The sequence below is a fragment of the Leptodactylus fuscus genome, chromosome 5, assembly GCF_031893055.1.
Source record: "Leptodactylus fuscus isolate aLepFus1 chromosome 5, aLepFus1.hap2, whole genome shotgun sequence".
Classification (NCBI taxonomy): domain Eukaryota; kingdom Metazoa; phylum Chordata; class Amphibia; order Anura; family Leptodactylidae; genus Leptodactylus; species Leptodactylus fuscus.
Window position 1 is genome coordinate 186,264,308 of NC_134269.1, and position 22,846 is coordinate 186,287,153.

A 22,846-nucleotide genomic window follows, 5' to 3' on the forward strand; every position below is an offset into this window, starting at 1 on the left:
TAATAGAATGCATTGGCCAATCAGCGCTGGCCAATGCATTCTATTAGCGTGAACTGAGTTTGCACAGGGGTTCTAGTGCACCCTCGGCTCTGCTACATCAGATTGCTACATCTGATGTAGCAGTGCCGAGTGTGCATCAGATGTGTAGTTGAGCAAAACTGACTCAGCACTGCTAAGTCTCTGCATTCGCATAGGAATGCATTGGCCAGCCTTCGGCCAATCAGCGCTGGCTCTGCCGGAGGAGGCGGAGTCTAAGGTCGGACCTGAATGGAGACTGGTGTGGAGCGATCTTAGACTCCGCCTCCTCCAGCAGAGCCAGCGCTGATTGGTCGAGTTCCGTACTCTGGCCAATCAGCGCTGGCCAATGCATTCTATTAGCCCGATGAAGTAGAGCTGAATGTGTGTGCTTAGCACACACATTCAGCTCTACTTCATCAGGCTAATAGAATACATTGGCCAATCAGCGCTGGCCAATGCATTCTATTAGCTTGATGAAGCAGAGTGTGCACAAGGGTTCAAGCGCACCCTCGGCTCTGATGTAGCAGAGCTGAGGGTGCACAAGGGTTCAAGTGCACCCTCGGCTCTCCTACATCAGAGCCGAGGGTGCGCTTGAACCCTTGTGCAGCCTCGGCTCTGCTACATCAGAGCCGAGGGTGCGCTTGAACCCTTGTGCACACTCTGCTTCATCAAGCTAATAGAATGCATTGGCCAGCACTGATTGGCCAGAGTACGGAATTCGGCCAATCAGCGCTGGCCAATGCATCCCTATGGGAAAAAGTTTATCTCACAAAAATCACAATTACACACCCGATAGAGCCCCAAAAAGTTATTTTTAATAACATTCCCCCCTAAATAAAGGTTATCCCTAGCTATCCCTGCCTGTACAGCTATCCCTGTCTCATAGTCACAAAGTTCACATTCTCATATGACCCGGATTTGAAATCCACTATTCGTCTAAAATGGAGGTCACCTGATTTCGGCAGCCAATGACTTTTTCCAATTTTTTTCAATGCCCCCAGTGTCGTAGTTCCTGTCCCACCTCCCCTGCGCTGTTATTGGTGCAAAAAAGGCGCCAGGGAAGGTGGGAGGGGAATCGAATTTTGGCGCACTTTACCACGTGGTGTTCGATTCGATTCGAACATGGCGAACACCCTGATATCCGATCGAACATGTGTTCGATAGAACACTGTTCGCTCATCTCTAACTATTACCTTTTGTGGGACACATCTTATGGCGTCCCTAAGACTCCTGAGCCTTGAACCTTCTGCACACCCTCAAATTCCCAAACACTGTGTTCATGACTCTCATGATAGGGATCATGAATAGACCAATGATTCACATGGGAAAAACAGCGTTTCATTTAGGTGACCCTAACCTATTGATCTGCAGGGTTGGGTTGACATGCTGGGATCGACTGACAGACTCCCTTTAACATTTTGATATTCCTACCACAGCTGGTCACTGCACATATTTTGGATCCTTCCAAAATCCTTTAGTAGCAGATGTCAGAGCGGACAAGGATCAGATTGTTCGATTTCAACTGAGTGCCCCCTAGAGGAGTCTGTCAGCAGCTTATTTTCCTTTGCCAAAAAGTTTAGACTATTATCTGTGACGATATTATTAATGGACCGTCTAATTATAAGTCGATGGTTTCCTGGATGCCATTTATATTGGACTTAATATATAGTATAATGCTCGGCTATTAACAGAAGTCATTACACATTATAAAATGGGTCACAGATATTTTTCCTGAGGATATTTTTTGATGATCTCTGGGAAATGACAATCAAATGAGAAATTAATGTAAATCATCATATATCTGGAGCTTAGCCTCCAGCTCCACTGCAGTGGTATAATATACACTGAGTCAGTACAGATGCAATGTTCTATAGTTGGGCTATGGCAATGTGCCTGGTAGAATATTTGTATAGTCTGTCGTAAACTAAAGATGCTCATACGCCTTCAATAGATGTCGGAACACTTGTTTGACCGAGAGCTATTCCTCATTTTCCCACACACATGCACACTCGGTTCGCCTGAGCATGTATGTGTTTTTTCAGTGGAAGCGGCTTGTCTCCTGGGGGAAAAAAAAGATCAGATGTGATAAACCTTAACATTGCCTACCCCTTCTTTGCCCTACACCATGTCTGGGAGGACAGTAGGTAGGACTCCTATTAGGGCTGGGCGATTAATCGAAAAATTACCAAATTCGGGCATTCATGGTTTGCTCTCACGTTGGTTGTTTCGGTTCACATATATTTGGGAGGTTCTCTCTGCAATCTTGTTTGGACCAAATATGTCCGAAAGTCTCTTCAGACCCAATGCGTATTGAGTGAAGGCCCATGGATGGTGATCAAACATAAAGAACAATGTTACTCACCTTGCCTGGGCTCCAGCGTGACTCCCTGCTGTGTTTCGGTCTTGTGTCTGATTTCAGGAACCACTGAGGCCTGTGATTAGGTTACGTGGCGTTGTGACTCATAGTCTCAAGTGTAACAATGTTTTTTCAAGTAGAAAGGGGTATTCTCATCTCAACAAGTTATTCCCTATTCATAGCTGATAGAGGGTAACTTTTTCTAAGATTGATGTAGTCTGCGGTGTTGGACCCCACTGATCCACAAGCTTTCCCCTAGCTTAAGGAAGTGGAATAAGATGGGACCACCCGTTAAAACAAGTTTTCCCATAATAGACCTACTTGTAGGTTTCCATACTTTCCAATAGTGTAAAGCTCATTTTTATTCAAGTCAATGGGACTGAGTTGCAATACCTGACACAGCCTATGGACTAGGGCAGTGCTGTTTCTGGAATAAATGTACACCTTTTTTGTAATCTAGTAAAAATCCCTTTTACCTAATGCTTTATAGATTAATCCTTAAAGGGAACCAGTCAGCTCGTTTGTGACCACTAAACCACCAGCAATCCCATTATGCAACTGGGGTTTGGGGTCTCAAACCTGTCTCTATGAAAGGCACCCATTGCTGGGAGTCCACTACTGCATATCAGCGCTTGTATTTTGTGCTCAGTGCGGATAATAAGAGTGCAGTAAAAAATATGCAAATCTATTCTCCAGGATGTAATTAGGAGAACAATGCACTCTGTACACCGCCCTCTAGAGGGCAGCATCCTTAACATCATGCATGACTCAGTTAAAAAGTCTATTTAATCATGATGCGGATTTAATTGCCAAATTAGTATTTCTATTCCAAAAGAAACAGATTCCCAGCTATGGACAGCGCTGTTTCGGCCTATTGGGCCATCCTCAGCATAGCGTAGGGATACTGATTTGGCAGAGTGAGAGACTATAGACCAGGGTCAGGGGATAATCGTACACATCAAGGAGAGTGTGTGCCTACATAAGCAGTACGGAGACTTACAAGTCATTCCTGCTCCGCTAGGGATTCTGGGTAAAAAATATGCAAATCTATTCTCCAGGATGTAATTAGGAGAACAGTACACTCTGTACACCACCCTATAGAGGAACAGATTCCCAGCTATGGACAGCGCTGTTTCGGCCTATTGTGCAGTAAAGTGAGCTGTAGTGTCCCCATCTTTACTGACGACAGTGGTGCATGCTGTGATGCGCTAAAGCCATTTCACGGAGATGGGTGGTTTTCGAAAAGACAGGTTTGGGATATCAAAGCCACCTATTCTGGATGAAAGCTCAGACAGTGTTGGGATCCTTAACCTCAGTTGCATGACCTCCTGCTGGTGATTTACAGAGAAGTCAACTTAACTGGCTTTCCTGGTTTTTAGGGCCCCTCACCCAGTCAGTAAGTTAATATTGGCTTTCAACTGGCTGTCTCACTGTGGTGTCACCTCATTGAAGTGACTACTAATAAGGAGGTTTCTAGGGGATCCCCACATCTGTTTTTTTACCCAGGATCACACCTAGCAATGTTACAGGCAGGGCCACTCTACTGTTTGATGGAAGGTTTTTCTCTTACAAAACTTCAGTAAGAAGCGTACAATGTTGTAGACTGAAAAGAGAAAAACCTCCTGTTACAAATAAAGGAGGCAGTGGCTTAAGCAGTACAGTGTCTTCCTTGGATATATCATCTTTTGGGTTGGCAGCGTAATGAACATATATATGATATAAAACTAAGTTTTAGTAATGGCGCAGTTGTTTTTTTTATTAAACCAGTATCAATATGGGGTCCAATAGCTTTTTTTGGTACTAGCGATAAATGTAATACTCAGCAGAATCCTCCAAGAACAGCCTGACGGCTCTTCTACAGCTTGCTGCGGGCCATGCGGCCTGACATACCTGGATCCCTGGTAGATTCTGCTTTCTAAGATATTTTTCTCATAATGACTTGGTGCACTTAGAATATTTGCAGATGTACGGTATAATTAATGGCTTGGCTTGTCATCTTGTTTTGCTTCTATGTGTAAATGAGATAAAACTCCGCCTGCCCCGATCACGCTGCCGTGTAATTATTCTCCGCTCGCTGGAATGCTACGTACATCTCACTGCCTGATCACGTCCTGGTGAATGCTAATGCCTAGCATGAAATGAGCGTGCGACTATGGAGGATGCTTACGATGCATGCTGATATTTGCTGCTTCAGTGCAATTGTTTTAGAAAGCCCAGCAATAACCATGTGCTTACATGTATGTAAGCGTGTTTAATATTAATGCCTGGAAAGTATTACTATGAAGGGCTCCAAACATCATATACCTGCCTGTTACTACGATTTTGCTGATCAGACTGAATTGAAGTCTGTGCTATAGGACAGATTTATTATGCCTTGTACACCAGTTTTGTAGCTTAGGGAGTATGGAAATCTGGTGTAAATGATTCTTTAAATCTAAGCCAGCTATTAGATGGTATTGATGTCTCTGCTGGCCTTCTGCGTGGTGGTGCTGGCTCAGGAGTTATGAAGACGGGCACTAATAATGCCAGTCTTCATACATCTCCCCCAAGTAGTCTGAGCATGGGCCTTTCATAAACTTCGTTTACATGTACATGGCAGTGAAAAAAAACGGAAGAACTTTGTAAATTTTTTAACCCTACTCACTCATCTGGTTTTTAATGACTTTCAAAAGCATGCAGATCCATTTTGACAAATGTTAAAAACAGACCCATTGACTTGTATTGGTCTGTCCGTCTGTACAACCAGATACAAATAGTTAAAACAGTCCATTAAAAATAGCCTTAAAGGGGTTGGCCACTTTCAGACCAATATTGACACACAAATGTACAATAAAGAGATATACAATTTTCCAATATACTTTCTGTATCAATTCCTCACAGTTTTCTAGATTTCGGCTTGCTGTTATTCATTCTGTTACTTCTAGAGGATAAAACTCTGACCATGGTCATGTGATATATGGTCCATGGTCATGTGATTTATGGTCCATGGTCATGTGATTTACGGTCCATGGTCATGTGATTTACAGTCCATGGTCATGTGATTTACGGTCCATGGTCATGTGATGAGCACACGGGTGCACAGCTGATTACCAGGCAGATGTCTGATTAATGTGCTGTGCACCTGTGTGCTAGTCACATGACCATGGACCATGAATTTCTATAAAGTGTTTCATGAAGAAAGTAGCCTATTTTGGTGGATTTTTGGCACAAAAAAATACAAGATTTTTTTAAAATTAAATTCCACCTCTTGAGTTCAAAAGACATTAAAAAGTCTACTTTTTTCCAGAAATTGCACCATTCTCACCCATAGGCTATGTCTGGTATTACAACTCAACTATATTGACTTTAATGGGGATGAACTTCAATATTAGACACACATTTGTCTGCAATCTGAGACTTTGTTAAAGAAACACAGGTATCTCTCCGTATAAATGAAGATCCAACTTGGTAATGTTTTGTCTGACAGCGGACAAGGTGTATAAAATCTTGGTTGTATCATAGGAAAGTATCTACCAGCATATGGTTAAGAATAGATTTTACATCCACCACACCACCATCTATTAAGATAAATATGGCTTGAGAGATACAAAATGCACAGATTTTACCACTCATGGCAGATATTCTACAGAGTCACTACTTTTACTGTACAGAATCCCTTCATCCATTGGTAATACATTTGCCATCCTTTCATACAGAACTTTCTTGGGTTGAAGCAGATGGGAAGTTACTCATGTTAGGAATTGGATACAAGTACAGCAGACACCCATCTATCTTCATTAGCTATTGGCTGACCACTGTTTAGGTTGACAGCTATTCATTGGCCGAACATGCTTGTGTTTTCAATGTGGAGAGGCAAGTAAGTCACTGCCATACACCTATGCAGCTTATCACCCATGAGAACAAAGGATTAGGCATCTTGAAATTTAACACACCGTATATACTGGAGTATAAACTGAGTTTTCAGCACAGTTTTTGTGCTGAAAAAGCGCCCCTCGGCTTATACTCGAGTCAAACAAAAATTTTTTTTAACTATGACCAGCCGCAATAAATGTATAGAATCTCCCATAAAATAGTTAAAAAAAAGAAGCTTTAAAAAATAGAATAAATAAAAGTTCTAAATCCCTCCTTTCCCTAGAATACATATAAAAGTAGAAAATGACTGTGAAACACATACACATTAGGTATCCCTGTGTCTGAAAGTGCCCAGTCTACTGAATATAGGGGATCTGCAGTGCTCCTGTTCCGTCGGGAAGGGGTTAATAAGAGCACTGCAGATCCCCTATATTCAGCCAGACTGAATTACAAGTGAGGGGGGAGAAAATCACACAGTCCTCAAGCTCAGGGAAGGGGCAGACAGACAACCAAAACATCCCCTCCCCTTCCCCAGCAACTACTGCACCCAAAAACTCCTACCATTTTAATTTTTGAAAATTTCCAGAAGCTGCTGCATCCCCCCCCCCCCCAGGCTTATACTCGAGTCAATAAGTTTTCCCAGTTTTTGTGGTAAAATTAGGGGCTCGGCTTATATTCGGGTCAGCTTGTACTCGAGTATATACCTGAGTATGTACCTGATCCATCTTTCTCCCAATTTTATATGTTCAGATAGAGATAGCACAGCCCTATATATATGTAAGATAGTTACAAAATGGACAGCTTGATTTGACTACAGTACAGACCAAAAGTTTGGACACACCTTCTCATTCAAAGAGTTTTCTGTATTTTCATGACTATGAAAATTGTAGATTCACATCATCAAAACTATGAAGTAACACATGTGGAATTATATACTTAACAAAAAAGCGTGAAACAACTGAAAATATGTCTTATATTCTCGGTTCTTCAAAGTAGCCACCTTTTGCTTTGATTCCTGCTTTGCACACTCTTGGCATTCTCTTGATGAGCTTCAAGAGGTAGTCAACAGAAATGGTTTTCACTTCACAGGTGCGCCCTGTCAGGTTTAATAAGTGGGATTTCTTGCCTTATAAATAGGGTTGGGACCATCAGTTGTGTTGTGCAGAAGTCAGGTGGATATGCAGCTGATAGTCCTACTGAATAGACTGTTAGAATTTGTATTATGGTAAGAAAAAAGCATCTAAGTAAAGAAAAACGAGTGGCCATCATTACTTTAAGAATTTAAGGTCAGTCAGTCCGAAAAATTGGGAAAACTTTGAAAGTGTCCCCAAGTGCAGTTGCAAAAACCATCAAGTGCTACAAAGAAACTGGCTCACATGAGGACCACCCCAGGAAAGGAAGACCAACAGTCACCTCTGCTGCGGAGGATAAGTTCATCCGAGTCACCAGCCTCAGAAATCGCAGGTTAACAGCAGCTCAGATTAGAGACCAGGTCAATGCCACACAGAGTTCTAGCAGCAGACACATCTCTACAACAACTGTTAAGAGGAGACTTTGTGCAGCAGGCCTTCATGCTAAAATAGCTGCTAGAAAACCACTGCTAAGAACAGGCAACAAGCGAAGCGACTTGTTTGGGCTGAAGAACACAAGGAATGGACATTAGACCAGTGGAAATCTGTGCTTTGGTCTGATGGGTCCAAATTTGAGATCTTTGGTTCCAACTACCGTGTCTTTGTGCGACGCAGAAAAGGTGAACGGATGGACTCCACATACCTGGTTCCCACCGTGAAGCCTGGAGGAGGAGGTGTGATGGTGTGGTGTGCTTTGCTGGTGACACTGTTGGGGATTTATTCAAAATTGAAGGCATACTGAACCAGCATGACTACCACAGCATCTTGCAGCGGAATGCTATTCCATCCGGTTTGCGTTTAGTTGGACCATTATTTGTTTTTCAACACGGCAATGACCCCAAAGACACCTCCAGGCTGTGTAAATGCTAATTGACCAAGAAGGAGAGTGATAGGGTGCTACGCCAGATGACCTGTCCTCCACAGTCACCAGACCTGAACCCAATCAAGATGGTTTGGGGTGAGCTGGACCGCAGAGTGAAGGCAAAAGGGCCATCAAGAGCTAAGCATTGCTGGGATGCCATCTTCAAGACTGTTGGAAGACCATTTCAGGTGACTACCTCTTCAAGCTCATCAAGAGAATGCTGAGATTGTGCAAAGCAGGAATCAAAGCAAAAGGTGGCTACTTTGAAGAACCTGGAAAATAAGACAAATTTTCAGTTGTTTCACACTTTTTTATTAAGTACCATATATACTCGAGTATAAGCCGAATTTTTCAGCCCAGTTTTTGAGCTGAAAAAGCCCCCCTCGGCTTATACTCGAGTCAACAAAAAATTTTTTTTAAAAAATTATTATTTATTTAATTTTTTTTAGGATGGGGGGGGGTCTATGACCAGCCACAATATTAATGTATAGAATCTCCCATAAAATAGTGCAGCAAAAAAAAAAAAAAAAAGAAGATTAAAAAATAAATAAATAAATAAAAGTTCTAAATCACTCCTTTCCCTAGAATACATACAAAAGTAGAAAATGACTGTGAAACACATACACATTAGGTATCCTTGTGGCTGAAAGTGCCCGGTCTACTGAATATAGGGGATCTGCAGTGCTCCTGTTCCGTCGGGAAGGAGTTAGACTGCTGAGAATGAACCTTACAAGAACAAAAAACCTCCGCCCCTAAAAACCCCCAAATAAGGCCAGGACAAATTAAATGTGGTTTAAGTGGGTTGGCCACAGCTTTTATTAACGTAAATTAACAAAAATAAACCCAATACTGTCTTCCTCTTGTCTTCCTCCAAATCAGTCCGCTGGTAGACAGCAGGACTGCTAAACTGCTGTTCGTCCCACGGAATGTGGGACACACCCGCCTGCTGTGACAACAAAGAATGAAAAAACCAAGGAAAACAATATACCGCGAGGGCAAGGGTGGGCGGGCGTTTCCTCACAACCGACTGCTGGAGGGTGAGTGCCTGACCCACGTGCCCCCTAGTCAATTTATAAATTCACTTTTATTTATGATATGACCTAATCAAAACATGGGGCGGAGGCAAGCTGATTTAAAAAATCACATAGTAACCCCCATCACAGCAGTCACAGCCCTTTTCCCTATGCGGTGCAAGGGCTACCAGACTGCTGAGAATGAACCTTACAAGAACAAAAAACCTCCGCCCCTAAAAACCCCCAAATAAGGCCAGGACAAATTAAATGTGGTTTAAGTGGGTTGGCCACAGCTTTTATTAACGTAAATTAACAAAAATAAACCCAATACTGTCTTCCTCTTGTCTTCCTCCAAATCAGTCCGCTGGTAGACAGCAGGACTGCTAAACTGCTGTTCGTCCCACGGAATGTGGGACACACCCGCCACAGAGGAGACAGTGTACCCCCTACAACTGGCTCTGACCAACCCCACCAGCCAAAAGGAGGGCCCTCTCCACACCATCCTGCAAAGCAGACAGGAAGATGTCCAGACCAATGGGGTTCAAGTGAACCCCATCCGGCAGCAACAAATCCCTATTGTCCCCAGAGAGCTCAGCATGCCTAATAGCAACACCGCCCAAAGCACATACGTGCTTGGCAACTCGCACGTTCAAAACCTTCCGGGAACGCTCCAGCGCAGCATGTGAGCGAGCGCCCCGCCACCGAGCCCTGGGGACAACTTCAGACCACACAGGAATGACCCTAGGAAAAAACTCCGACAGACGAGTGAAATCTTGACGGATGACCGAAATTAGGTCACCGAGCTTCACTTTCCCCAAATCGTTCCCCCCTGCATGGACAACTAAAACAACCGTCCCTGAGACCTGACAGCTAATCTTCGCAACCTCCGCTAGGATCTGCACCCATTTAAGGCCTCTAATGCCCACCCAGTGTACAGAAATACCGGTGAGGCCAAGGGAGAGGCCAATTGGACGCACCGCCGCTCTGCGCGCAGCCCAAAAAACGTAAGAATGGCCCAGGATCCACACAGAGACAGGGGACGGACCTGAAAAAGAAAACAAAAAACAACAGACGTAAAATGAACAACGAAAAAAGGTCACACAAGCATCAAATCCGGCCTAACATAACGGCGGAAGCAATCGGATTTCCACCTACCCAATCTCTTAATGGATTCCGAACCCAAACCACAAAGGTCGGCCGTAGTGGCCGCCCCTATGCGGAATGAATGAGTGCCGAACTCTCCCGGATTAAAGCCCAAAAAACGTAGAGCGGAACGAAAAACCGCCGAAAACTGAAAGCGCGTTAGAGGAAGGCCCGAACTATGTACCAAAAACACCGGAGACCGAAAACGGCGATCTAAAAATTCCCCAACTAAACGCACGGGACAAAAAAGTGACCCTGAAGGGCGAATGGGAACCCACGACCCCTGTCCATACACATCCGTCTTGGAATGACGGATACAGATACGAACCTCTGACTCCGAGTAAAAAATGTCCCCAATAGCCAGGCCCCCGCCGGAAGATTTACTAGAAGGGAGGAGCTCACCAATCCGCAAGGCACAAAAGAAAGCCAAGGAAAAGGCGACTCGAAAAAGAAGGACTTCACTCTCATCAACACACACACTGGGAAGAACATGCAACAATTTTTCCAACAACTGAAAGGAAACGGGACGACGCATATCGCGGCGGCCCGATTCCTTCCGCCATCCCTTCAGAATTTGCCTAACTAAAAATGATTTCGTAACATCGCAACGACCCAAAAGTTTAAACATAAAGGCAATCCCCGCGAGCTTCCGCGCCGCCGTGGCGGCCGAGACCCCCTGATCGCGAAGACAAGCTAAAAATGATAAGACCAGCTGAGCCAAAAGGTGATCCTCCGCGGGTAAAGAACCGCCAGAGGTGGACAAAAATTGCCGCCAAGCTCCAACATGACCCCGCCAAGTGGACGGGGCCACTGACTTCTGAACCAGGGACATCAAATCGTCTCCAACAAGGTCCACAAGGCCGACGGGCATGGCGTCCCCTCCTCCTCCGCTGATGGGTGCAAAGAGCGAAAAAGCTGAAAGTTAGAACGGGACAAGGCATCAGCAATGGCATTCTGAGTACCTGGAACATGCCGGGCACGGAACCAGATGTTGGCCTGCAGGCAACGAAGAACCAAATGCCTAAGAAGGGCTAACACCTCCAAAGAGGAGGAGGATAAGCTGTTCACTGCCTGCACGGCCGACATATTGTCAGACCAAAAACATATACGGCAATTGCTGATGTCCCGTCCCCACAACTCCACGGCAACTACAATAGGAAACAGCTCGAGGAGTGCCAGATTTTTAACTAGACCCCTGTCAACCCAGGAGGGGGGCCACTGGGCCCTACACCACCTCCGGCCCAGAACCGCCCCAAAACCGTCGCTCCCCGCGGCGTCTGTAAAAAGGGGAAGGTCGGAATTAGCCACGAACTGAGATTGACAAACCGCACGCCCGTTAAAAGACGTCAAAAAACGCTGCCAAACCTTCAAATCCTCACGCAACGTCCTAGTAATTCTAATAAAATGGTGCGGCTGCGCAACCCCTTTAGTAGCCAAGGACAGACGACGGCAAAAGGTACGTCCCATAGGGATCACTTTGCACGCAAAATTTAAGAGACCTAACAGGACCTGCATTTGATGCAAAGTGACCTTCTTAGAACGCACGGCCGAATCAACTTCATGCACTAAGCGATCTAGCTTGTCTACGGGCAAACGAAAAACCATGGCGACCGAATCTATCTCGATGCCGAGAAAAGAAAGGCAGGTCAAAGGCCCGACCGTCTTTTCTTTGGAAAGGGGAACCCCGCACGACGCCATTAACGACTGAAAAGAACGCAACAAAAATTCGCAAACTGGAGAATCCGGCGGCCCAACGAAAAGGAAATCATCCAAATAATGCAAAATGGATTGATATCCTGTCTCAAAGCGCACAACCCATTCCAAAAAAGAGGAAAAAAGCTCAAAGTAAGAACACGAAATAGAACACCCCATTGGCAAGCACATGTCTACGAAAAATTTTTCGCGTAATGAACAGCCAAGGAGGTGAAAACAGTCAGGATGAATGGGGAGTAATCGGAACGCAGACTCGATATCCGATTTTGCTAACAGAGCACCCCTTCCGGCCTGACGGACAAAATCTACGGCCCTGTCAAAAGACGTGTAAGAAACCGCCGACAACTCCTTACCGATACCATCGTTAACCGACTCCCCTTTGGGATAGGACAAATGATGAATAAGGCGAAACTTACCGGGCTCCCGCTTGGGCACTAAACCCAATGGAGAAACCCTGAAGTTAGGAAAGGGTGGCTCGTCAAACGGGCCAGCCATTCGGTTAAACGCAACCTCCTTCATCACCTTGTCCCAAGCCAAAGGCTCGTCAGCCAAAACAGAACGAAGGTTACCAGAAAAGGAGGAGACAGGCGACTCCTCAAACGGGATGACAAAACCGAGACTAAAGCCGTCCTCAAGCATCCTTGCATCCCGCTTCTGCGGGTACAGCTTTAGCCACTGCCGAAGCACCGAGCCTCTCACCGGAGTTCTCGCCTGCGCCGGCAGAACCCAGCTTGGATAGATTTTTTCCCCGACGTGAGCATTTAAGGGCCGCATGATTACCCCCGCAGATCGAGCAATCGTGCCGGAATCTGCAGGAGTTGAAGAACCTACAGTGTCCTTCATTGTAAAGCCAACAGGATCCTGTCGGCTTGTGGGGAATGGAGCCCTGACCGGAGGAAGAGCCTCCGGAACCCGCTGGAAAGGACTTCTGGGGCTTCTGAGAGAGGATGAGATGAACCCAGACGTCCATAGCCTTAGATGCCCAGCCGACGGCTGGGGACATAGCCAACCGACGTCTGAATTCCTCGTCATAACGCCACCAAGCTGCACCACCGTGCAGCTTGTGGGCGCCATAGATAGTATCCATATAGATAAAGAGTTCTGGGCCTTTACCCGGATGGTGCTGACACATGATGTGCGCAAAAATCGCAAAGGCCTGAAGCCAATTACCGAAAGTCTTTGCAACTTTCGGTTTCCTGTCCGAACCTCTCTCAAAAGTCCGTTCTTTATCAACGGTCCCATGGTCAGTAGACAACAGGGACCAGATATCTATGTATTCACCCGAAACGATTTTCTCCCGGGTCTCTGCCGGCACATGCGTGCCGAGCGGGGAGACCCCACAGAAAATCGAATCCCTGAACGTTAAACCCGTGGGAAAGGGAGCCGGCGAAGGCGCAAGGCCGCCGACACCCTCCCCCGGGACTCTATCTGAGGGGGAATTTTCTACAGTGGCTAGAATACGCCGTAGAAAGGAGGCGAGATCTTCTCCTGGGGACGGGTTAGCAAGGGACAACCAGGCTGGGAGACAAGTCAACTCACCGTCGGATCTGGTCCCCGTGACCGTCCCAGGCTGCTGCGGTCCAGTCGTCGAATCTTGAGCCGATGCGGTAGCAGGGCGGCGAGATCTGGATGTGGCTGACGGAGAGGAACGAGGTAGCTGCGGGCTGCGGGACGCAGCGTGGCTTCTGTCCCCTCGATGTGAAGCGTGAGAAGGACCTCTGAAATGCGCCCTCCCATGTCCCTGGGAAAGGCGGCTGCGCGATCTGGGAGAACGGTGAGAACAGCAACGGGAACGGCTGTGGCAACGGTGATGAGAATCCTCCCTCCTATGACGACGGTGATGGTGGAAAGTGCTGGTCCCTGAGGAAAGAGAAGAACGAGAGGAGGTATGTGAACGGGACCTGCGCCCAGACCCCGCCGAAAAACGCCCTCCAGTATCACCACCCCGAGAATGCCTGCGATTCCTCCTATAGGGCGAACCCGCCCGGGTAACCTCTGAACCTGGGGAGCGTGGGTACCGAGGGGGCTGGGAGTGCGTATGGTGAAGTTCAAGACGGCCCTGACTGGGGGAACTGGTGTGTCGCATTGGTGGCAACGAGGGGAGAGACAAGGCAGGGGGGGGAGGGGTTGGGGGAATCATGTCTAAGCTCCCCGCATCAGTATCCCTAGTGGAGTAGGCCTCACCCCCCCCCTGACCTGCCGACCGCCCATCCCCACCAACCGGAGGCAGGGGCTGTTGACCACCTGCCCCGGGTAAACACAGCTCACCCGATTCCAGCACCTGGGCTTCACCTCCCACTCCTGAGGGAGGCTGGCGATCCCCGCGGTGATTTGTGACGGCATCTTCAGGCCTGCGGCCTACCTGGCTGGGCCTAGCAGGGGGCGTGGCCACGGCTGCCGAGGAGGCTCCGCCCCCTGGATGACACGGGTCCCCGTGGTCTCCAACAAGATGGCGCCGGACGCTGTTAGCAGGCTCCAGCCTGTTGGGGGGCGCGGCTTCACCTCCTGCTCCAGCAGAAGGCCGGGATCTCGCGCGCGGCAGGGCCGCCGGCGCGCCGACGGGGCGGTAAGTACTACTACCAGGCTCCGGCCTGGTAGGGGGCGCGGCTTCACCTCCTGCTCCTGCAGGAGGCCGGGATCTCGCGCGCGGCAGGGCCGCCGGCACGCCGACGGGGCGGTAAGAACTACTACCAGGCTCCAGCCTGGCAGTGTGTAGATCTTCGCCTCCTGCTCCTGCAGGAGACCTTCCGGTGGCGCTGTGGACACGGCTCCGGCATGCCCCAGGAGGGCTGCCGGGTAAAGAGGTAGGCCGCGGCTGCGGCCCAGCGTGACGGGGACGGCGGCCTCTGCTCCCAACGTGCCCGGAGGATGCTCCCCCCCCAGCCCCAGACCCCGCCGGAACACTCCGCTTACCACCACGCGCCGGCGGGCTGGGGCTGAGGCGGGCAGGCCGCCGAACCCGACGATGAGGCCTAGTAGAAGGCCGAGGAGCCTCCAGGGGATCGTGGGACCCTACATCTTCACCAGGCCGCAGCTGTGCAGAAGCCCGGTTGAAGACCTCCTGAAGCCATCCACTGCCGCCTGCCTGCATTTTTTCGAAAATGAGCCTTTCCAGGTCTGCCATAACGCTGGGTTCTGAAAAGCCGTTTCCTCACAACCGACTGCTGGAGGGTGAGTGCCTGACCCACGTGCCCCCTAGTCAATTTATAAATTCACTTTTATTTATGATATGACCTAATCAAAACATGGGGCGGAGGCAAGCTGATTTAAAAAATCACATAGTAACCCCCATCACAGCAGTCACAGCCCTTTTCCCTATGCGGTGCAAGGGCTACCAATAGGAGCACTGCAGATACCCTATATTCAGCCAGACTGAATTCCAAGTGGGGGAAGAAAAAACAGTCCTCAAGCTCAGGGAAGGGGCAGACAGACAACCAAAACACCCCCTCCCCTTCCTCAGCACCCAGCAACTACTGCACCCAAAAACTCCGCCCATTTTAATTTTTGAAATTTTCCAGTAGCTACTGCATCTCCCCCCCTCCCCCCCTCCTCGGCTTATATACGAGTGAATAAGTTTTCCCAGTTTTTTGTGGTAAAATTAGGGACCTCAGCTTATATTCAGGTCGGCTTATACTCGAGTATATACGGTATATAATTCCACATGTGTTAATTCACAGTTTTGATGCCTTCAGTGTGAATCTACAATTCTCATAGTCATGAAAATACAGAAAACTCTTTGAATGAGAAGGTGTGTCCAAACTTTTGGTCTGTGCTGTATATAGGCACCTAAAGACTGTAGGACCATCCATTGAGAAATATAAGGCTTTTGAGATGAATAAAGTAGTTTGTAGGACATTATATGGAGATAGTTTAACTGCAGGGATTAGAAAAGTCCATCAGAAATGAAAAACAACCAATTTTTTAGATGAACTAACAAATGACTAAGTATCTCGACCTTTGTTGCCTGATGTTTCCTAGACATTCTGCTGATTTGCTACTTTTACCGAACCATTTCCAGTATTAATGATAAGCTTTCTATCGATCATAAAAACCCTCTTTGTTCTTCATACAGTTCTTGGATAAAAACTTTCACAACCCTTTACGTATTGCATGCAGCATTCTGTACTTGTCTTCAAAAGCCTATGGTCTTCAGCTTGTGGTTGAGATGTGGTTCGTGCTTGGGTTCTGTGTAGACCCAACAACCGCTGACCTCTGCCATAGTCTGTGGTGTTCCGTGTATGAACCTTAAGAATTGTACAATGAACTAAACTGACACTTGTTACTTTTAGAGTAAATATGATTTTCAGACAGGAGATTGGGGAGATCAACCTTCTATCAGCCTACGAGCCCCCAATGAAACCACGGGCTCTATACCCTTTCAGTACTGGCAACATCATCCAGAAAAGCTCATCTTCCAAGCGTGTGATTACAAAGCATATGTAAGTATTTCTACATCTTCTGCTCTTTTTCTCTCCTCCTTAGTAGGTACCTTGACACCAGATTAATATTCTCAGGAATTACGTAATTTTTGGAATTGACAATAACTATGGCTGCTTTATTCCACAGCTCCGTATACACTAGGTAAGTCTTGGTTTCCAAAGACTAATTTCATCTCATGCTGTAATCCTGGAAAAATTTCCTTTAGGTGGGTTAAATTGAACTCTGTATGAGAGACAAAAAACAAAATCTATTGCATTTCCTATGGTGAGTCTTTTTTTTCCAGGCTTTTGAGATGAGGAAGGAAAACGTTCAAATGTTTAAGGTGGAATAGTCAATATATAGAACTTTAAATCTTGCATTCTTTTGGTACCATTGCTTTTTAGACAATTTTTTTGTCCTAATATGTGCTAAATTTTTACCTAACATCATGTGTCTAGCACTCTTTTAGTGGACCCCGTTTACTTTCATCAGGGTAGATGGAGCGTGGATGTTTTTGTTTCCTAGAACTAGTAAACCAGATGTGGAATTTTGAATCATTTTGATAAAAAAAAAGTATTTAAAAATTTGCTCTAGGACATATCCCTTTGGGCTAGTTCACACAGGGTTCTGCCTGCTGCGACGGGATGCCGTTGAAGTGCACTGGCATTCCGTTGCGCCTTTCCGCTCCGGATTAGGCCAAATGAATGGGCCTAGTCCGGAGGGTGATGTTGCGAGGTGGACGCCGTGGCTGACTCAACTGCGGAATTCGCCTGAAGAAAGGGCAGCTCACTTCTTTTTTCCATGAGCGGGAACAAACTGCTCACGGAAGAAGGAAATGACCGGCTCCCATTGATTTCAATGGGAGGCGGCAGGATTTTGCCACAGATTCCGACTCAAAATCCTGAGCATTTTGCCCCGTGTTCTGCGTCAAAATCCTGACCATTTTGCCCTGTGTCAACTAGCCCTTAAAGGGAACCTAAGCATGTATTTAATTCTATGAAATATAAGTTTTACTCAAACTTCTCCCACAAATCTACATATCAATCTGCTCAGCTCCTTCTGCTCTATAACATGCTGCCTGCAGATCAGACACGTGTATAACATGACAGGTTCCCTTTGAAGGAGTTTTGTTGGGTCAGGCCACTTCTCAAACTATTTGGTGGGCCTCATGAGTATACTTCTAGTGTGCACAAATCTGTCATTTAGAAACATATCCAACTCCCCTGGGATTCACCAGGACCCAGAATATCAACAAAGATAGGTTAGGGTCACCTGAATCAAACAGTGTTTTTGTTTTGTGCCTCCTGTCTGAAGATATTGCGGTTTTTTTGTGAATATGCAACATGAGTAGGGAAATGGCAACACCTTCATTGTTCATTTGCAAGGCAGAAAAACCAGCAATATCTCGGCAATGGAGCGATTCAAAAGACACAAACAGTGACCCTAAGTTGATATGTTGGGTTCTGGTGACACACTCCTTTTACGATCACTGGTGACACACTCCTTTTAAGATCAGTTGTGGAAATTTTAAGAAATGTAACCAATAGTGAGATCAATCCTCACCATGTTCTGGCTGGTAAGACCTGAGTAGAAAAGTGAAGACCAGCATCTACTAAATAGGATTTATCTCGTACAGTACGGCATATTTCTCCCACCACCTTAGTGTGGTAGACGGAGAAAGAAAATGTACAGTGTTTGTTGACATCAATATGTAGGCCTGAAGCGACTCATTAAATGCGGTGTGGGAACAGGGTTTATTTACTATGCGGCTGTCAGAATGAATAGCCGAAATTGTTCTTGGCTTCTGGTTTTGAAAAGACAACTAGCACTTTCTCAAGCTGTTTTTGAGGCTATTGTGATTGTACATATGTTTACTTCTTGTATTCACTTATTTCTATAGTACATGCAGATTATGGATTGAGTGTTAGTGCTGGTTGAAGGGAAGTACATAAGAAACATAATGTTTTTAGATCTGAGAACCTTATTGTGATGTTCCTCTGGTGGTAGTGGTGCATATGGGTGTTATTGTGGAAGATATACAAACTGTAGAGCTGTTAGGCCGGGTTCACATGGAGTATTCTGGCTCGTCATTTGGTACGTAGACGCCGCGGGAGGATTTGCGGGCCGTATACGCTCCCATTGTTTTCAAGGGAGCCGGTACCGTACACGCGGCGCTATTTTGTGGCCGCTGCAAAATCACGGCTGCAAAATAGCGCCGCGTGTACGGTACCGGCTCCCATTGAAAACAATGGGAGCGTATACGGCCCGCAAATCCTCCCGTGGCGTCTACGTACCAAATGGCGAGCCAGAACACTTCGTGTGAACCCGGCCTTAAAGTTAGCCTGTACTGGTAGCTTAGTGTCCCAAAAAGCCCCCTACTCATGGTGCCTGAGCACTTCTTTACTGAAGCTGTTGTACTTGCCAATTTGACTGTGCATGTGCAGGACCTCAGGTACATGCGGAGTGAAGTCGGGGTATTCTCCAGCTTCAGTGAACACCAGGAATGAGTCTAATGTGGTTCATCAGAATCATCTCTAGGAAAGTATTAAGATTTTTTATTTTTTTATTACAACCACAAACAGTGTTATGATAGGGACTCTAAGCCACTGGAACTGTACAGAGAACTGGAAGCAGATAGCGCCATTCATTGTGTAGTGGCTGTGCCAGGTTACTGCAGATCATCTCCCATTCCCAATCAGCTTCCAATAAGGTTCAAGAGGGAAGAAACTATACTGAGGAACTGAGGAGCACAGTTTGGGGGTGATGCTCGGAACAAAGCTCTGGTATATGTGGATAAAAATCAGCAGCATGTGAATTTACAGATGCATAGAATAAATTTATATCTATCTATGGTCCAGCCATCTTTTCTAGAAAACGGAACGATGCACATAAAGCTGCATGAGCCAGTGTCGGATTATGGGGGAAAGTTTGGAATGAAGGGATAAGGATCTTAGAAATAATGTAGAAGAAGATGTGAAAGGAAAGGAATCAGATTAGGGAATGTGATAGGCCTGCCTAAAATGTGTTTTCGGGGCCCACACCATACTTAAAAATGAGGATGTTAGGAATTCATCTGATTGTCCAGAGTAACACATTCTAGAGAGCTGGTGCAGCACAAGAAAAGTCTTGGAGACAGATTATGCAGGAGGAGGTTACTTTTAAATTGTTTGGAGAATATTGAGCCTGGGTGGTAGATAAAGTTGAGGGGGTAGGGGGATGAAGCAGAGTAATGCAGGGGTGTAAACAGAGGGACATACAAATAGATATGAGCTAAATACAGAATAACGGACAGACAGACAGACAGACAGACAGACAGACAGACAGACAGACAGACAGACAGATAGATAGATAGATAGATAGATAGATAGATTTAGAGCACCGATTTCAGTGATTTTACACAGTTACCTGTATATTTCTAACTTCATTTACTTAGTGACTCTCAAGTTTTATCTATAATAGCACAACTTCTTTTTCAGACAATCCGCCAGTTTCCCATTCATATGTAAAACAGGAGCGTTCATCATGTAGAAGCACATTGGGTAAATCTAGGACACTTTAGCATATTTTTAATAACCTTTTGATTTAGTGAAGTGTTCTAAGGTATGGTTGTTTTCTGAGATTACTTATTAGCATAAGCATCATGCACCTTCATTGATATTCACAGAGTGGGCTTCAGTTTTTCTAGAATTGGAGGACACTTATTTTTGAAAAATGCTATTCTAAGTTGAGTAAGAAGCCCATAGACTATAATGTAGAGCCTCAGGTGAACACCCCTAGTAGTTGTCCCAAAATCCCTGCCAAACAGCTCATTTGTCTAGTTAAAGCCATGACCAGCCTGTCATTTCTGCTCCAATGGCTGCCATGTAGACAAATCTAGATTAATTGTTATATACGTATTACAAGGATAACCTCATGTCCCTCAGCACAGGAGCTTCTCTTCTGGCTCAAATGTGGGGTCCAGATTCAGTAACCATGCTCTTTGATCCCTGATAGGATACCCATATGGGGGAGCTTTGGTTGTGACATGAAGCTCCTGGGCCCCAATGCAAAATCTGTGCAAGGCCCCTCAACTATAAATTAACTTTTATAGTACTGGTCTCCTCATATTTGGAAAAGACATCTTTTGTGTCTCTAAGGTTTCTAGGCCCGAGTCCGACTGCACCCTCTGCACCCCCTCAAGTCACGCCATTGCAACCAAGTGCACATATCAAAGGACCCCTAAGCTGTAATCTTTCAGTTGATGGGTACCTATCAGTTATAATGGGATGTATAGTAAATTGGTGTCTGTGAGTGTCACATTATTTGGTTCCAGTGCCCCTTACTCCATCATAACAAAGTGACATTGTTTTGTAGTTGTAGAGTTCCCTGGTTTCCCACTTTCTGGTATTTAGGTTACTGTGCAGAGATTTCTCCCCCATCGAAACCTGTAATCGTTCCTGGACACACATAGCAAGGATGACGTTTGCAAGTCTAAAAATAAAAAGCCAAAAATACCAGGTATTTCTAATCTCCTTAAGGCAGCGCTGATATAGTCTCCAGGCAATTCTGCCAACCCAGGAACAAAAGGGATTCTGCAGCCAAATGCGTTTCCCATTTTTACATTTTTTTCCACGCCAAACTTTTTTTTTTTTTTTTTTGTAGTTTTTGAAGATTATACGAGTGTTGCATTTTCCAGCCAACAGTATTCCTAAGGTTAGAAGTTACTGCTGTGCATTGACAGAAGGGGTTAATGACAATAATAGTTAATACCATACAGTGTTAAAAGGGATTTTTTAAATATAAGTCAAAATAAATGGGGTATTCCCCTTTTGTACAGTTATTTATATCCATAGGATATGCGTGATAGATGAAGGAATCACACCCATGAAGGGAATGGGGGAGTTCGGACTCACGGCGTTTGTGAATGTGTGGCGATTTCCATTCACTTCCATTGGGTTCCAACAATTAGGGAATAACTACTGCCAAAGCATCTGTATACCTGGACAGTACCCCACCACTTTTTTTTTACCTGGATTACTCCAGTGGGTAGAAATTGATTTTCAACTTATTTATCCCCACATATTTGCAGAGGTGGCTCCTGAAATATCCAACATGAACGTACCTCTGTAATATTTTCTCATAGTTTTTAAGATGTCTGTTTTTGGTATGCCGGTGCTATATCATTATCAAGATTACTTCATATACAAGCAAGAATTATCATAAAATAACCCTGCACTGGCATAACTATTGGGGTCACAACAGGGCCCAAAAGGCAGAAGGGCCCACAGGTCACCCTCACCACACAAGGGCTGAATAAACTTATTTGATCTCCTTTCTGATTCTCTTTGATGGCTGTCAGTCTGTGCATTGTAAATTTATTCCCCCTGCTCTCTGGTGCACTGGAATGAGAAGATTTATGATACACATCCTTTCACTGTCAGAAAGAAAAAAATTAACCATTTCATGACAAATATATAATTTGGTCAGAAGCATATAGTGAAGGAGGTGGCAAAAAAGGGTCCTGACTACCATGCAGGTGCACTGACAGCGGATGGGAATGATGGGAAGCTTGTGTGCATAGACGTGTTGTGAACAAGTCTTCATGGTGGTGTGGGCCAGATACAGAAGGGAAGGGAAATGGAAATGCTGCTAAAATACATGGATTGGTCACAGCTGACAGTTGTGAGCTGAGTTTTTGTACCAAGGTGGTGGCAGATTAATACTCCCTTTTTAAGACTCTGTAGGCATTGTCAGCAGATTAATCACATAATCCCAGTGACACCATTAGACGACATTATGCAATTTTCTGATGTAACTAAAATTGCTGCAAAGGAGGAGCTCACTTCATGACTAAAGCATATAGTTATGACGATCTGCACTACAACTACCAGCATTTCTCAGACTTTACTGGGTAGCGGTAGATTTGTTGCTCTCACATCTCAGAGACTGTCTGGGAGAGCTGGGAGTCTTGCAGGTCTTGCTCTTTTGTACATATCCCAAGTATTGTCTACGCCGGTGAAGATCCCATGAGCTCAGTCAGCGATGTCTTCACACGACGCTGTGTATGTTTTCATAAAGAAGTGACCTAATTATTTCAGACTGCTCTTTTTCCGCAGCTGCAGATGCGTTTCCGGAAAATAAATAGGCTTTCAGAGCCAATGAATGGCGCTCATTCTTAAATGTCAATGATGCAATCTCCTAAGAAAGAGATAGAATACGTGAATGTCCATTCGTATAATTAGGGGATTGTAACACGCGGAAATTGGTAGTCCAGGTCCCTTCGCTTTAATGTTTCCGTCTGACCCTGCCGGCTGGAATGATGCCACTCTATGCAGTTCTGGTTTCCTGTCATTTTATCTTT

The 22,846-nt window shown here is 45.6% G+C and overlaps 1 protein-coding gene across 4 annotated transcripts in view; it reads left to right on the forward strand.

Moving 5' to 3' along the window:
- The window catches only part of ANKS1B (ankyrin repeat and sterile alpha motif domain containing 1B), a 115,139-nt gene that overhangs the window by 61,693 nt on the left and 30,600 nt on the right, over positions 1 to 22,846 (forward strand). For 2 of the 4 annotated variants that reach the window (XM_075274912.1, XM_075274914.1), the window contains exon 3: positions 16,377 to 16,526. In XM_075274912.1, coding sequence (XP_075131013.1) covers positions 16,377 to 16,526 — 150 coding nt within the window. The remainder of the gene's footprint in view (positions 1 to 16,376; positions 16,527 to 22,846) is intronic. The other 2 variants (XM_075274913.1, XM_075274915.1) reach the window with 1 other exon arrangement.